Genomic DNA, 16,660 nt, shown 5'->3' on the forward strand with positions numbered 1-16,660 from the left:
CTCTATTCAACACTGGCTTTTTTTTTTTTTTGCACCATAAGTTTGCCTTTTTTAGATGCTCAGAGTGTTTGATGATTTATACTAGTTAAATGAGGAAAAAAAGACTCAGCTCATCACAGCCTCCCTTGAAGTGTGCACTAGTTGGAAAGAGCTCCTCAGATCAGAGGATAGAGGCACAGGAATGCTGGCAGATGACCCATAGCAATAAGCGCTGACTTCCTCGGATTGGCTGAGAAGCTTTCTACTACAGTACCTCTGTTACCTAATTGGCACACGGCGTGACCCAACTTCCTGCCAAGAGATAAGCGAAAGGAGGGCACAGCGTGTGCTCAGGACAAAATGGGCGATGCTATGGAGTGCAGTGCTCTTGACAGGTCAGTGGCATCGCCGGCACACAGACGCAGCTTGTCTCTGCCAGTGGCCATCTCATAACAAGTGCCTTGTTACTCCCACAACCTAACTTCATCTTTGCAGCCAATTGCAGCAACTTTCTGAGCGTTTGCAAAGTTTGGAATGCAAGCAAAACTAAATCAGGAGGCTCTTCACTGGCTCCGTTCCAATGCTCTGCAAATCAGAGATACCAAGAAGGCGTTGAAGAAAATCTTTGGATTTAGGATGGGAGGGCGGGAGGACGCCTCTTCAACCGTTTTCCATTAGAGGCCTCAGGGACGGACGGGATAAAGAATGGGGCTCACAAAGACGTGATTACGAGGACACTTGGAATGACACCGTGCTTGGTGACTTTGCGTTGGTTCTGCCAGAATCATACACTGACTCTTTTTTTCTCCCCATTCCGCCAGTCGATGTAGAGCTACAAATCAAAAGAAGTGTCTTTCTGGAGCTTACAAAATGACAAACAAAGCCATCTTCCTCCTCATTGGCTGTCCTTCACTGACACAGTCACTTCCACGGGCACTGGACAGTTGAAGTGAATGATTTTCGGGATTGTCTGTGTCGTGTTTCGCCTGACAACCATGCTGTTGTTACCCACCTTTCTTCACAAATCCATCAAGAATATTTCAGTAGACATATGGTACTGTTTTTCTAGTGAGTGCATCGTCACATCGTTTTGTTTTGTGACCATCTAGTATTATATATATATAGAAGAAAAAAAATCTCCAACTACTTAAAGATCTCAAAAGCTAAATGTGGGACCAGGCGGGGTGGTGTTCTCTGATGGATACGCAATTCCTCGGGAAATGACCCAATGTAATGGATTCATCAGACACTATAGCTCAGTTTGATCTGCCACTTTGTCAAGCTCATGTGGTGGTTGCAGTCAATTTGAGCTGAGCTGAGCTGAGCGTGGTCAAGTAAACATTTTCTTATTCTTTGGGGATCACGGCTGTATGATTTTGAAGTGGAGAGATTGAATGTGATATCCACAAAGCAACTTGCAGTTTTCTGTTTGGTAATTGATCAATAAAGCACTTTTTTTTAGACTCTAATGAATGTTTGATGTTGTTTGCACGATGCTGTGCTTTCAAGCTTTTTAAAAATTGGAAGTTGCGCAGGAAACTTTCTTTTTCCTTTGACACTTTTTGTTTTCACAAAGAAGTTGCGCAATATTTGTTTGCATCTTATTTTGGGAATAAAAATGTGCATGTGTGATCCGACGTCAATATAGAATTGGCTCCCTTATCACTGATCCAGCTATTTTAGACATACTTAAGATGGAATTTGTTTTACTTCCTTGTACTTTTAAAATAATCCAAACATTTCAATAGCAGACATGAGACTACATATAATCCAAATTATGACAGGCACAGTCTGAACAGTCACTGGCAGGCATATTGGTGACATAAAGGTGTTTATATTCTTATAAAAGTCCAAATAAAAAGACAACAAAGAGGAAACCTAACATTGAGAGGACTACAGGGGTCTTTCTCCCTGCTTCAGTCTAACACTGTCAGATCATTTCAGTCTTTATAATTGGATTGTGTGGTTATATACTTCAGGAGCTTAAGAGAACCAACAAACCAATAAAATAGCAATATTGAGTTTCTGGGCCTTTTCTGCTGACTGTTGACTTCCAAGGTGGCTTTTGCCTTGCTAAGCTCGTCTTGTCCATTTTCTTATTGGTGATCTGTCATGGTCAGCCCCGCCTCCTCTGTCCTGCTCGCCGCTGCCATTGTTCCAGAGGACATTCCTTTTGTCGACCTTGTAAAATATCAGCGTACTTCATCCACTGTGTTCACATTGAAACACTCTGGTGTCTCCCTGCTGATTTTTTTTCTTCCTTTTGTCCCCTAATTTTGCAAGGGAGCGGAAAGGTAATGGGGTTGGAAAAATGACAGGGCACTGGGGAGGGTCCGTGCCGATGTTGGTGTGGTGAGACAGATGTTGTCCCGCGAGGTCAGGACAGCATTCATCTTCTGATTGCACTGCTCAGCACAAAAAAAAACCCACGGCATTAACCATTAAACCATGTATTGTTCTTTGTTCTTTGTTCTTTTCTTCCTATGCCTCCAGCTCACAGCTGTCACCATTGGATAATTACCCCCCATCACAGAGAAACAAACAGTTGCCGGAGATTTTAGGGTTTACTTTGAATGCAATTTAGAGAGTATAAATGAATTTCATCCGAGCAAAAAACATATACTCATCTTTACATGAATGGATTCTGAGGTATTTTTTTTCTATTTGATATTTCAGCCATGCACCTTTTTGGGTTAAATTGGCACCTGCAACCGATGCGGAGACAGATGTACCAGCTGTCAGAGGACAATACAAGTGGCCTACCGTTTCCGACTGACCTGAGCTTGCCGCCGCTAGGCAACACAGGATTGGAAATACCTGGCCGCAGGGGAAAAGACGAGAGTAAGTGCCTTTTTTTTATATGGATAAAGCATTTTTACTCCTTAAGGTGTTTGTCAATTTACAATTAAATCTTTCCGAATGCGTGAATTTTCTTTCTCCAGGATGATTTGCATAGCTCTCAGTTTACTGAAGTACTCTTTTGCTCCCGCATTGGAAGAGAACAACATTGCACAAGGGAAAAAAAAAAGTTTTTCAAATCATAAAAGTTTAAAGATGACATTTTGGAGCTCAAGCTAGTTTGTTATTATTGTGTCATCCAGTATCTCATTGTGTTAACTCGTCTCCATAGTATGCAAAGGGATCTGCATTGTAATCCTATGAAAGTTGTTGTAAGTGGGAAAGTGTTATTTGTTCCTGGAGGGAGAAAATGGGGGCAGCTTAAGGGACCGAGTATCCAGGGGCTGGAGGGGGATTAGCCACTCTGTCCTCTTCAGAACGGATGTGATCCTTTCATCTCCTAGTCTGGGCTGCCTTTTCCTGGCAGCCAAAGAAAGCATGTGCTCACCCCACGGTACCAACTGCTCGACTCGAGGAAAGTTTGCTCCGCTACGTTCTCGAACAAATGGCCCCAGATTTAACCATGTGATTTGCTACTGGCAGAGTACAATAGGTAGCAGGTCATTACCATATAGATGAATCCAGGACTTGTCTTTTTTCATTTACCAGACAGCAGAAAGTGTGTTTAGCTAACAACAAGCCCAGCCTGCACGGCAGCCGCCGCTGATAGGAAATCAATAGCCATAGTTTTCCAAATAAGTCTCATTCTGCAGCGCTGTCGCCAGTAACAATGATGGGTTATCTGATGTTTTATCTCGGTGATGCAGATGTGTTGAAATTCAGCCCAGTTTCTCTCTTTTTCTAAGTCTTTCCCACAAAGCATTGTGTCGTAGTTAAGCCTGCAGAACAACAACCATTTATTTAACCATGAAGCCCATTATCACTCTTCTCTGTTTATGATTTATTTAAACAGTCTGATGAGTACACCATTAATGTGCTGCATGAATACAAACACGCCCCAACGTGTGTTAAAGGAGCCCGTGTGTTGTAGCATTATGTAAAGCTCCGATCTAGGGAGAGTGTGCTCTGTGTACTCTGATGAAACCCTCCGCCACTGATGGACTTTTGAGAACGCCGCCATCTGCCGCACTGTGCGTAACCTAAAGCCGTGTCTGCCACCGAGTCCTGGGGGTAGTTTGTATGGACGTCTGCTTTAGTAGACATCGGTGCTGAAATTAGCTCCTCTACATGAGCAAGCAGATGTTTGTGATTTCCACGGAGTCCCATATAAGGTGTATTATGCAGCATATGGACGACTTTTGGCAGTGGATGCACTAGTTCGTACCTGAGCGGGCGTCGAGCATTAGAGACCCATCCCTGCCATAACTACAATTTTCACTTTATTACTTTTATTTAATTATTGTATTTTATCACTGTGCTGAAGCAGTTTCTTGTTTCTTGTACCAATTCCACTCCATATGTTCAACCTTTTAAATCACAGCGTTAGAATCTTTCACTTTGATAAACAAGATTAATGAAATGTGTACGGATTATAAAATATAAATAAATAAACTTTGAGTTAGCAACCTCACCAAAATGAACAAAGTTTGATTCCCCGGTTTAATGATAGGATGGAACTCCTTTGAAATAATCAACGCCGCCAGGAATTCAAAAGGTATTTCATAATTTCAGAGGAATCAACTCAAAACACTTCAGGATAGCACCAGAAATGTATTCAAAGAGCCGACTGGTGGTGAATTAGAATTGAAATTTTGTGTTGTCTGCATACAACATAATATAAAAATACAAATATTTATAAATATAAACAACATATCCATCTTAAGACAAAGTAACAGGGTGACGTCTACATACAAAACAGCACATAAGACAGGCACACAATTATCCAAACTCTTTTTCAAAACCAGCAAATGGTCAGAGGGGTCATTCATAATGGTTCTTTCTCTGGCTGTCAGCGATGTGATTGAATATCTGTGATGTGGTCAGACTACCATGCTTCAGCAGACCAACTCCCTCAGCCCTCCACATGTTGGATTAATGGTGTGATCTCTTTGACCGATTTACTCTCTGTGCATTGCAGGCAAATTGGACAGCCTGTTCCCAGATGACAGCTATATAGATATGGGAGAGATTGACGTGGGGCGCAAGGTCGCGCAGCAGATTCCCCCCGGTATCTTCTGGAGGTCCCAGGTCTTCATTGATCATCCCATGTACCTGAAATTCAACGTGTCCCTGAGCAAAGATGCCTTAGTGGGAATCTATGGAAGGAGAGGCCTACCTCCGTCACACACACAGGTGGGAAATATTTCATTGTCACCGGCACGCTTTCCTTTGTCACTATTGGCAATGTATTGTATTCGGTTGTGCTTAGCAGATGCATGAAATGAGAGTTTTTGAATCTAAATGTTTGAAAGGCCATAAGTTACAACATTTCTGTGTTTTCTGTAACAAATCATGATATCTTGTTTGAAAAACACAATATGTCAAAGCGCAGAAAACAATTTCCAATCCTGTCTGCATTTTAAAGGATCTTAGCCTCTTTTTACATTCTTCCTCAGCCATAGAATATAAATTAGGATATTGTTTAAACAAATCCATCTATAGCCATGTAGGAGTGATTTGAAAATAAAAAAATAAATCATAAATCTCTCTATTGTATTATGAATCACTTTATTTGTTCCAGATAGGATTTACAGCGCATTTCTTTCAAATTCAATATCATCAATGATTCACATAAAGATACAAGACTCAGGGACCAAGAAAGGGAGGTTTTTCTTTACCCTAAATTCTCATCTATGCGCAGCACAGAATCAGATATATTGTGTCATTAATCATATCTGACTGCTTGGTTCACAGTGTAGATCGGTGTTTTAACCACATAGCTGGAGTTCAACACATTGTTCATAGCAGGCTGTGTGTTTGCATTAATGTACATGTGTGATTTATTTTTCACACACGTCTGTCTCTATTCTACATTTTTGAATTCAAAGGAAATAATGTTGAGTTTAGGTGCCGTGCGTGGCCACACATAGTGCCAGAAGAGGCCAGATTCTTTGCTTATGTCGATGAAAATGAGCTCTTGTCTCATTGGTATTCATTGAGTCACCACTGATATGAAGCAAATTGGTGCAGATGTTATGTGGTAAAGACTAACATCCCCCCCTCCCCAGCAACTTCCCAATTGTTATTTTTCCCCACTTTAATAGTTTTAAGTACAGCTTTCATATAAGATATGTGGATTAACAAATGATCACAGCCCATCCAGCCACGGTGTGCCAAGACGTACTCAAGCTCCCCTGGAATGATGAGTTATTCATGCAGACCAAATGATGCTCCGCTTTAAAGAGGGGCTGAAAGCACTCAAGTCTCATATGTCACTCTAATGGTGTGTCTGCGGTCCATCCATCAGTCTTTCTCACTCTCTGTGCGTCTGTCCGCAGTTCGACTTTGTGGAGCTCTTGGACGGGCGGCGGCTCCTGGCCCAGGACATCCACGGTCTGGAGGGGCCCGTGGCGATGCAGCGGAGCCTGGCGCCCATCACCACACACGACACGGGCTTCATCCAGTACATGGACTCGGGCATCTGGCACCTGGCTGTCTACAACGACGGGAAAGACACTGAAACTGTCTCCTACCTCACCACCTCCATAGGTGAGCGCCCTGGGGCTGACCCGCTGCGGAAACCTGTAATAGCAATAACAATCCACATAATCCCTATAATACCAACGAGCAGCACTCCACAGCAAACAGCCCAAACTTGGGGTATGAGTCAGAGGCATTTTTTGGCGGATTTTAATAGCCAAGGAAAGTGAAGGTTAATCAAGGTGGAGTTGAATATGACAAAAATCAGGACATCCGTGCTATCCTGCCATGCCCCTGAGTAGGGCATTGAGAGATCATAATATCCTCATTAGCTTGAGTGTCTCCCGAGCGAATCAGGGGTCCAGCTTCTGGGATTCATTTGCATACAATTCAAAGTATGATTGTACCCTCCTGCTAGTGCCGTTTTTGATCACGATTTGCTCCAATTTCCATCTACTTTCCATATATCAAAGTATGGAAGACATCTCTCTCCTCCGCCTCACCGTGTGTTGTAGGTGGCCGTGTTTCAGATACGCGCCCTTCTCTCACGAAGGTGATTTCGTTTAGTACGCTCCTCTTTGTTCTCCCTAAAGCGCCGTTGATTGGCACCGCCGCATCAAGCAAGGTGTGAGAGGGCCCGAGGTGTCGACTTTCACAGGGATGGCAGCTGGGAGCCGTTCTCACATGCTCTTTAATTAAAAGCTCCCGGGCCAGAGTCCATCTGTGACAGGGGCTGTGCCAGGCAGCGGATCGATGAGAAGCTGTCCTCAACACCAATGTAACACCAAGTGGAGACAGGCAAAAGACGCCTCCTACCCCAGCCCTCCCACACACACTCACATACACACACTTACTGTGCCAACAACAGCTGTAATTCAATACTTAATATATGATATGACACAAGGAGGGGGAGTCCGGGCCACGTGTTTACTTTGACTTGTTTCTTCTCGACTGGGTGTGCGTGAAGGCCTCCTGTGGTTCGCACAGAAAACACAACCTCTGCAGATAAGGTATTCCGTGCAACAGATGGGGAATTGGACGAGGACGGAGTGGGGCAGAGTTAGTCAGAGCTGGAATTCTGCCTCTGTTCATTTGTATCAGAGCTGATCTGCCCAGAGGAGCTCAGAGGGAGGCAGAGGGGCCCTTTCTAAAATGGGTCACCGGTTAAGTGCCCTTCAGCAGAAATTGAATCTCACCAACTGCCTGAATTGTATTGAGCCGTGGAGAGATGGAGTTGACCTTCAAATAATACGCCCCGGCACCGCAAATACATGTGAACAATATCTAGAAAAGGCGTGCTGAGAGACACAAGCAGCATTGTTCATAACTGAACCAAATTGACAGAAAATAATATTTCCGACAGTGTTGGTAGGGCAACATGTCTTATTGTCAGCACCTTGTGCTCCTCACAGGCGTAACATGAAAGGTTCGCCTGCTGCACACAGCCATAGCCGTAATACATCTGGGTGGATGGAGCGTCCCTGTCTTTAATCTGGGCTCCTTGGCTCCTCATTACTTGGCTGTGGCTCCATGGCAATGTGAAACGTGTCCCACTGAATGTTTTGTATCACAGCCTTCTGGTGCATGAAGCCATTTGTCCCCGCTGCCTGGTGCCAGACATGCTTCAACCCAGACAGGGCTTCCTATACAGGGATTCAAAAAGCCTGCACCAATGTCTTACTCTATATCCTGTCTCAATATATAGCAGAGGCTCTCTCTCTCTCTCTCTCTCGCTCTATGTCCGTGCACAACCACCCATCATTCAAAGGTGCTGAGCATCCTCCGAGAGCATGGCAAGGCGCTGATTAAACCTGCCTACTGCATGCTACCCTGTCCCTCGCCGACTGAAGAGGACTCACACAATAGTTAGCTCCCCTGATGTGAAAGGGTAATGAATTTCAATGAAGCTCTGCTTGAATCCATGATTTATGCGTTGGCCTATGTTGAGTATGTGGCTAAGAGATATTCATGGCCTTCCCTCGCTGCTCTCAGAGGAAACACGGCCAACAGACATGGGTCGTGCACAGTCTGCTAAACCGCGTCGGTATTTGGAATTTGAGATCTGCAGTTTGCGGTCACTTCATTAAACGTGTTGAATTTGACGGTTTGTTGTACAGCAAAGAAGAAAGAGTTTGATTAGCAGCACATTAATGTAGCATGCACGCCCCCTTAAGCTGTCAGCGGATTGCAGTTAAAGGTAAGATTATTTATTATTTAGATCTTTCACTGCCTCGGTTGGTGAACGTCAAATTACAACCCCTGCTTATTAATTTTTTTATTCTTTTGTCCCTGTATACACAAGCTGCAAGATTCACGCCAAGAATCTCTTCTGCATAATTGTACTTCTGGGAGGAATTTTAATGGCCAAACACGCACCGCTGGTTTCACTAGTTCTGAGCAATACAAAAAAAGCCAGGGCCTCCTAGTGTAGGTAGATGTTCTTGGTGGAATCCATCAAAACCCCACCAAAATGCTGATATGCCACCCCTGAGGCCAGTCTACCCTGCATCCCCACACTAACCCGACATGGCAAAGCAAGCCTGCAGCACAGAAAACATCAGTAGCACTTCTGTATTTCTGGCCTCTCTCTCTCTCTCTCTCTCTCTCTCTCTCTCTCTCTCTCTCTCTCTCTCTCTCTCTCTCTCTCTCTCTCTCTCTCTCTCTCTCTCTCTCTCTCTCTCTGTCTCACTCTCTGAGTCTGTCTTTTCTCTCGGTCTTGTGTTGCATCCTCAGTGATGATTGACTCTCCAGAGTAAAGGGAAGCTGTATCCATGGCTCACATTTCTAGCCCATTGTGGAGCACAAGAGACTCTTTGTTCTGTAAGTTTTGCCTCAGAGCCTCTGCTGCCTGAAGGCAACGGACAAGATTGAATATTTTTCAGGACCATTTCAGGCTTAATTCAGCGAGTGCCATGTTTCAGAATCCCGCTGCTGTCGAGCGCCTCAGTGGTCACTCTGATTTCTAATAAAAGCGAGTGTCAGAACACGGCAGGAGAAGTAATAATTTCGCCAATTTATTTGATTATGTTAGAAGGATCAATAGAGGAAATGACAGAGTGTTGTGTTGTTTGCCTCACACAGAAATGCTCTCGAACACAGGAAGATAATAATAATAATAATAATAATAGTAATAATAATAAGCCACACTGTAAGTTGGAGTCAAGGTTACTCCAGTCACAACTAATGCTGCAGATACAATAGAGAAAAACAAAAAAGTTATATAGCGTAACCAAAATTGAAAATGTATTGCATTGTTTTGTATGGAAAAGTAATGTATTCATATGCAGGTGGAGAGGTGTATCACATATGTTTTTATAAGCAGGTAACTAGAGCTCACGTGTTTCTGGCATCACAGCAAAAATAATTTCTACATGCGGGCCATCTCGTGTTAAAAAATGAATTTGAATGTTCCACTTTTTTTCAGATCTAACCATTTTTTTCTCCCATTGACATGTTAAAATACAAAACAGTACTTGGTCTTACAATTTTTTACAATGCCCCCTTTCTGCACACGGTGGGACACCACTGTTTGATTTGAGCCCAACTACATTCTGACAAGCTGTCAAGATACCTTTTGTATATTCCAGTGCAACTTAAATAGTTTCATTTTGTTAATTAATATTTTTTTTGTATCTATAACTGTTGGGCAGGTTGTTTTTCAAAGACCCAATTGATAATAAAATGAAAGAACACGTTAAAACCCAGCTGTTGTCAAAAGCCCCACAAAAAGCCATTTAAAACCTTAACTCACTACTGACTACTAGTACGCTATGTTCACAAAACAAGAGGGAGATGAACATATATATGTGTGTGTGTGTGTGTGTGTGTGTGTGTGTGTGTGTGTGTGTGTGTGTGTGTGTGTGTGTGTGTGTGTGTGTGTGTGTGTGTGTGTGCCCCCTAGTGTTTTTTTCAAATGAGGCATGTCACATATCATATCCAGTCGATTCCTCAGAATCGTTCTGATCGAAGCCCAGATGACCGGAGCATGTTTACTCTTTCAGTGAATTCCGCCATTTTGGTGCAACACAAGTGACACTCAAGAATGTTTTGCAGTGAAACCGAAATGTTGACAGGATTGGAGCTCCGTTCTTATCTCTGTCATTAGCAAAGGCATAATAATCAGCCCAAAGAAAATGAGTGGGAGGAAAATTGTTTTTCAAACCGCATTACTCAGAAAAGCTCCTGATTGCTCTCTTGCAGATTCCGTTGATGACTGTCCCAGTAACTGCTTTGGGAACGGCGACTGCATTGCTGGAACGTGCCACTGCTTTTTAGGATTCAAGGGACCTGACTGTGGGCGAGGTGAGTCACTCCCTCAGTCGTAACGACTTTATTGATCGACATCATTCACACATAACATTTTAGGGTGCCAACCAAATTATATTCACAGCGTGACCAGAGCAAAGCATTTTTAATCTTCCAATTACTTTTTATTGTACTTCAGATCTTTGTTATTAAATTAGGCAGTTCTACTCCAGATGATTCATTTTTACCTGTTTCACTGCTAATGACGTCTTGTGTCACGCATAAAGAAACTTTTGAATGGCTGTAAAGGGAGGACAGCTTTAGATTAAAGCACTGATATTGAATAATTCTTTCAATTATTAAAACCAAGGTCGTGTTTAGTTTCCACCTGATTAAAAAAAACAGTTAGCCTGTTATAATGAAAATTAGCTTTAGTCACATCTTTACACATACACTGCCTTCTGTTATCCGTGTGTTGATCAGCAGCATTTCTTATTCTTTTCATTTACTTTCTACAGACACGCAGTCGCCATTGTGTAGATTTGAGATATTTGCAGTTTGGTTTTGTTAGAATTGGGTCACATCTGCACTGGATGCCAAAGCGCGGTATTTTGGTCTGTACATCATACACTGGAGAGGAAACCATTTTGCATTTTGGTCAGAAGCTCATTGTCAAATCGAGGCTTTTTGCACACACTATTCTTTGAAGCTATGGTTGGAGGGGTCCATTCAAATGGATGTTTGCTGTCTGCTCTTTTCAAAGCTGCCTGTCCAGTGCTATGCAGCGGGAATGGTCAATACCTTAAAGGTCGCTGCATGTGTCACAGCGGCTGGAAGGGCTCTGAGTGCGACGTTCCCACCAATCAGTGTATCGACGTCACATGCAGCAGCCATGGGACCTGCATCGTGGGAACCTGCATCTGCAACCCGGGCTACAAGGGGGAAAACTGTGAAGAAGGTGATTGTTTTGATAAGTCATGGTAATCTGTCCGAAACGAATAAAGTCCTACATGAAATAGCTGTAACCACCATCTCAGCCTGTTAGTGTGTGACATTTTAATAGAATACACATAATGGGAACGGCTATTAAGTTTGTATGGCTTATTTAACAGTCTGTCTCATACTGTAATAAAGATGGGGCATCCTTTAGGAAGACTGTTGTGGCAGTAACACATCACAATACGCATCCTAGGTGACTTTTCCTGTATAAATCAGGGATATAAGGCATTAAGTTAATGGGAACAATCCATTTATTGTCTGAAATCCATATGCAAAGTACAATGTTAATTCATTTGGAACTGCACATTCACAGTGCCGGATAAGGCTTGACCAGATAAGATTGAAGGAGCCATTGTGTTTGTCAGCTCTTGAAGGCTCTCATTTCAAGATGAAAAATGGACCCCGGGAGTTTGATAAATGGGGCTTTGTGACATCCATAGGCCCCCATTCTATTTTGGGGTGGAGTGTTGGCCATAAGGAGTGGAGGGGAATGTGGACGAGGAGGGCCCTTTAACATTTCTACCTTTCTTCCGGGCGACCTTCAGCCACGATGATTAATTGCCAGGAGAGAGTTTCTTGTCAGTTAGCCTCTGATCTTTGTGCCTTGTGCCCAAACCATCTGCTAAGAGGCGAGAGATCCTGTTTATCTTACTATGACGGCCTTTATACCCATTTATGTCACGGTAAAGGGAAGCTGCCATGGCGGGGCCTGCTGCTCTCAGTATCTAGACATTGCGCCTGCTTGGGGCCCATTTGCCATCTGTGTGTACCATGCAGTTATTGTCTGGTAGAGAGAATGTTGTTATTTTTATTGTATGCTCTCACAACTCTGGTGCCTTACAAAGCAGGCATTCATTTGACAAGATGTCACAGGAAGGGGTGCTATGGAAACACATGGTAATTTGATATTTGCATACCAACTAAACGGACGTACTGAACGTAGATACAGTGCAGGAAACAAAGATGCAGCAGAGGGAAGCAAGTGCAAGGCTTCCTCTGTCGCAGAGATCTTTAAATATTCTGTAAAGTAGAGTGGAGCTAGGAAGTCTGGCTGATGCTCCGGGCTTTTTTTTTTTACTTCACCCAGTTTTCTGGTAATGTGGGGTTTGTTTTATTTAGCTTTGAACTGCTCATTCTCATGGCTCTCATTTTAAAGAAACATGCCCCTATTAAGGCATCTTCATTATGAGAGTCGATGGGGACAATACCTGCAGGAGCGTGGGCACGACCTGTACTTTCGTAGCGTAAGCCCCCGTTGCACTGAATTACTTTGACTGTAAATCTTGTCTCCGGTGTTGGAGAAAGTAGGCCTTCCCGCGGCACTTTCTCTTAAGTCCCCTCCGTTCATTCATCCTGTCGCAGCCGAGCCGCGGCCCACCGCAGTTGTCATTCCAGTCAGGCCCAAACAGAGACGCCAGATCGCCTCCGAACGAGTCAAGCAGCTAGTGACTGGTGTGTCTTGACACTGTCTCTTTGCAACCCATTTCAGTGGACTGCCTAGACCCGACATGCTCAGGCCGAGGGGTGTGTGTCCAGGGAGAGTGCCACTGCTTTGTGGGGTGGGGCGGTCCAGGATGTGAGAGCCCCCGGGCGTCCTGCATGGACCAGTGCTCTGGACACGGAGCCTTCCTGGCAGACGCCGGGAGCTGCAGCTGCGATCCCAACTGGACGGGCCATGACTGCTCCACAGGTGAGTGCCTACCTCAGATGAGTGTACACACTGGCAGCATTCCTTTTCACATAATAGTGCTGAATTAGCTCTGATTACCAGGCAAAAAAAGGAATGTAAATGCATTCGCAGAAAATATTGCATCAACAAAATTACTGTAATTATGTAGATTTTCTTTTCTTTTTGCTGTTTCCAGCAGTAAGGCTATCATCTTGTGTTTATGAATGTAGCAACTTCTTGAAGATGGACAGTCATTATACCTATTTAAATAAAGCATCATATAAAAATTCACCATTTATTTAGGAATTGAGTGTAAGTAAAGACATAACACAGCTGATTGTTTTTTAGTGGTATCACTCTGGTCAGGCAGAAAGCTGAGTCATATCTATATTTATAGTTATACACTTCTCCTTTATGTAATCTCTTACATCTATTGATCCTCGACTTTTAAAATACAGTCAGTACAATCTAAAAAAATATATATTTGCACTTGTATTGTATTACCTCACAACTGGCAAACACAATTGTAATAACCCGGACATCTCTGTCACTTCATCTCCGATAAACGCCCTGTCTCTTTTGTCGGAATTTATTTCCCTGCCTGATTCAATTGAACTTTGACAATTGCTCGGCTCTTTGCAGAAGTAAATAATTCTGATTATGAAGACGACTCACATAAAAGCCCCAATTATTCACATCAATGATCAGTCGGAAGTCTACAGCTAACAAATCAAATCGTGGTTGATTTTGCTCCAAATGCATTTCTCTTACGAATGGTTTCATCCTCAAGTTCCACACAGTTAGCTGGCAGCCCGGGAAGAGAGGCAAAAGCGCATAGTGGGGATATTGTCAGAGGCATGATCTAATGCAAGTTAATGCTCTTTCTTGAGTTCTGGCTTTCTTCACGTTGGCACAAGGCTCGCAGCTGATGATAGCTCTTTTCTGCTCCGGAGGATTGTTCCAATTGTGTTCATTTTGTCCACGGGGAACGTTCTCTCTTGGTAGTCAGAATAGGCTGAGTATGAGATACAGTTTTACAGCAAGAACCTTCTCGAGGCTCTGAGGCTGAAAAAAAAAAAGTCGGGCACAATCTAGGTTCAGCTCTTGACAGGCTGCCTGCCTGCTCACATTTACCAAAGAAATATTTTACTGCAAAAGCTCAATGAACTCAGGGGTGGATTGTTAAAGAGTTGTCAAATGGAGGTATATGACATCACTTACTTTCATTGTTGGCAGATGCGCAACTTCCAGATTTCTTTTCTCCTTTGAACAGTAGCCAGCTGAAGAATTTCAGGGTTTTGCACTCATGAAACGCTCATGTGAGAGTGTATTAATGTTTTATGATTATTCCCTGGCAGATACTTCCGATAGCTCAGTCAGAACAGGACTGACGTGTTGATAATCAGTTCATCAGCTCTGTTTTTGTTGAAAGCAGAGTCAGTTGCTGCCGTAAGCTGCTTTCATTTAGACAACATCATTTGTATTCTCACAAAATATATCTAAAAACGACGGCTTCAGTCCAGAAGTCCCTTAGATCCAGGAATCCCTTTATATTCCAAGCATACACAATGACCTATTGGATAATCCCAGGGATTTCGAGGGAAATGGGCAGTTAGTCTGAGTTTGCCTCCCAGAGAAAGTGCTCTGTAAATGACGATGAGTTGGCTCTTTATCCGCCTTTATCCTGTTCATTGTCCAGCTTTCTGTGGTCTAATACAACACTAAGCTCGTTGGTGGGGTAGCACAGCTAGCAGCCCATTTTCTTACAGTCGGGGGGAAGGAAAAGATGGAAAGCTTTCAATATATCTTTCAAGATTCTTTAATTCCCCCTACCCCCGTAATACTTTTAAGTCACAAACTCATTTCCTCACGAGGATTTGGCACTGTACAACCTGGGTGTGCACAGTTGGAAGTAATGCTGTTACAAGCCATAAAACAATGCCTGAGGTTTTATGTCCTTTAATATGTGTGTTTTTATGCCGTTTTTGCCATTTTCACACCCAGAGGAAAGTTTGTTTACACGGCCCCTCAGTGCAAATGGTAACGGCCATCATGGGGATGGGGGTATTTCTCACTGTTGACTCCTCTGGCCACGGATAATGAGGGTTTGCCTGCAGGCTGTAATTGCATCTTTATCACGTTAAAGGTTTCTCCTTTGTTCCAAGTGAACAGTTGTCTCGCGGTCAGTTTGAGTCTGTTTTCCTTCGACCACGATGTGCTCTAATAAATCTGAGGGAGGAACGGGTTGGCTCAGATTTTTTTTTTTCAAATGTTTTTTTTTTCTTCTTTTCAACTCATACGTTAGTTAAATCACTCAAGATGCTCATAATGTTCATTAGCACCTTTAGGCAACATAAGGCATCCACAAGCACTTCTTGAAAATCAGTGATGAGCAGCACCTTGTTCCTGAATCCTGTTCTGATATTCTACGTTTTTATGGTTCAATGGTTATTGTTTGTGTATGTTTCAGCAGTCATAATACTGCTAGCATACTGTACCTCTTCGTCAAAAGTCTGGTGTACAATTAGCATTTATTTAGATTCCCAAAGTGCTAAACGGAAATCAGCAGGCGAGAGTGTTTTCTTTATTTAAGCTTTTCACGCTGGTAATGTCATGTTGTAGATTGTGGCCTGAAATACCACTCAAATCAAATTTGTAGCGACGACAAAATCAGCTCTTTAAAGGCAATAATTGACTTGTGAAAAGTTACTTCCTGCTCGGTCCCCTATGGTCTCATTTGAATTGGTGTGGCTAATAAGCCAGCAGTATGCGCCTTTTGTTCCTCGTTGCCCATACTGCTAAGCCGCTGCCCAGTTTTTTTTTTAAACACAATAGTTTTGTGAGAGGTGAACATTTCAATGAGATTCATAATAAATATGTCAGCGTTTAATTTCTGTGAGCTTTTGTCTTGTCACGCTCTCCCTCGAGTTCAAGAGACGCGGGTAATGTCCCGGGCTCTATCGCTGCCTGTCAGGGAGGTCTTTCAGCTGCCGCACAAAAGCGTCAGCCGAGCTTTTCTGTGTCTCTGTCTCTCAGTCGCCTTCATTCTGCAAATGTACTTCTTCCCCTGGCGCACTGCACTCAGGTAAAAACAGCATATTGGCATCTTATGCCTTAAATCATGCCCTGAAAATGCCTTGAATAATTCAGTGTAGTTGTACCTCCTCCCTTCAGTTTATAGTAATGCATCAAAGCTATGAAGTCAGCATGTACAACAAAAACATAGTAAGTTTACAGTTTAATCAAAATGGCAGCGCTGATATTGTTTTCATTCCTACAAGAAGTGCCAGCTGTATTCTTTTTTGTCCTCTTCACCCCCTCTGTGTCGGA

The 16,660-nt window shown here is 43.2% G+C and overlaps 1 protein-coding gene across 7 annotated transcripts in view; it reads left to right on the forward strand.

The window, feature by feature from the left end:
- The window catches only part of tenm4 (teneurin transmembrane protein 4), a 147,404-nt gene that overhangs the window by 76,576 nt on the left and 54,168 nt on the right, over positions 1–16,660 (forward strand). For all 7 annotated transcript variants that reach the window (XM_068584297.1, XM_068584301.1, XM_068584304.1 and 4 more), the window contains 6 exons: positions 2,656–2,820; positions 4,916–5,130; positions 6,276–6,486; positions 10,618–10,719; positions 11,426–11,620; positions 13,151–13,351. In XM_068584297.1, the coding sequence (XP_068440398.1) occupies positions 2,656–2,820; positions 4,916–5,130; positions 6,276–6,486; positions 10,618–10,719; positions 11,426–11,620; positions 13,151–13,351 (1,089 nt within the window). The remainder of the gene's footprint in view (positions 1–2,655; positions 2,821–4,915; positions 5,131–6,275; positions 6,487–10,617; positions 10,720–11,425; positions 11,621–13,150; positions 13,352–16,660) is intronic.

This window comes from Clinocottus analis, unplaced genomic scaffold (assembly GCF_023055335.1).
Source record: "Clinocottus analis isolate CAN_PGR_092001 unplaced genomic scaffold, fCliAna1.0.p SCAF_2, whole genome shotgun sequence".
In the NCBI taxonomy this organism is placed as follows: Eukaryota; Metazoa; Chordata; class Actinopteri; order Perciformes; family Cottidae; genus Clinocottus; species Clinocottus analis.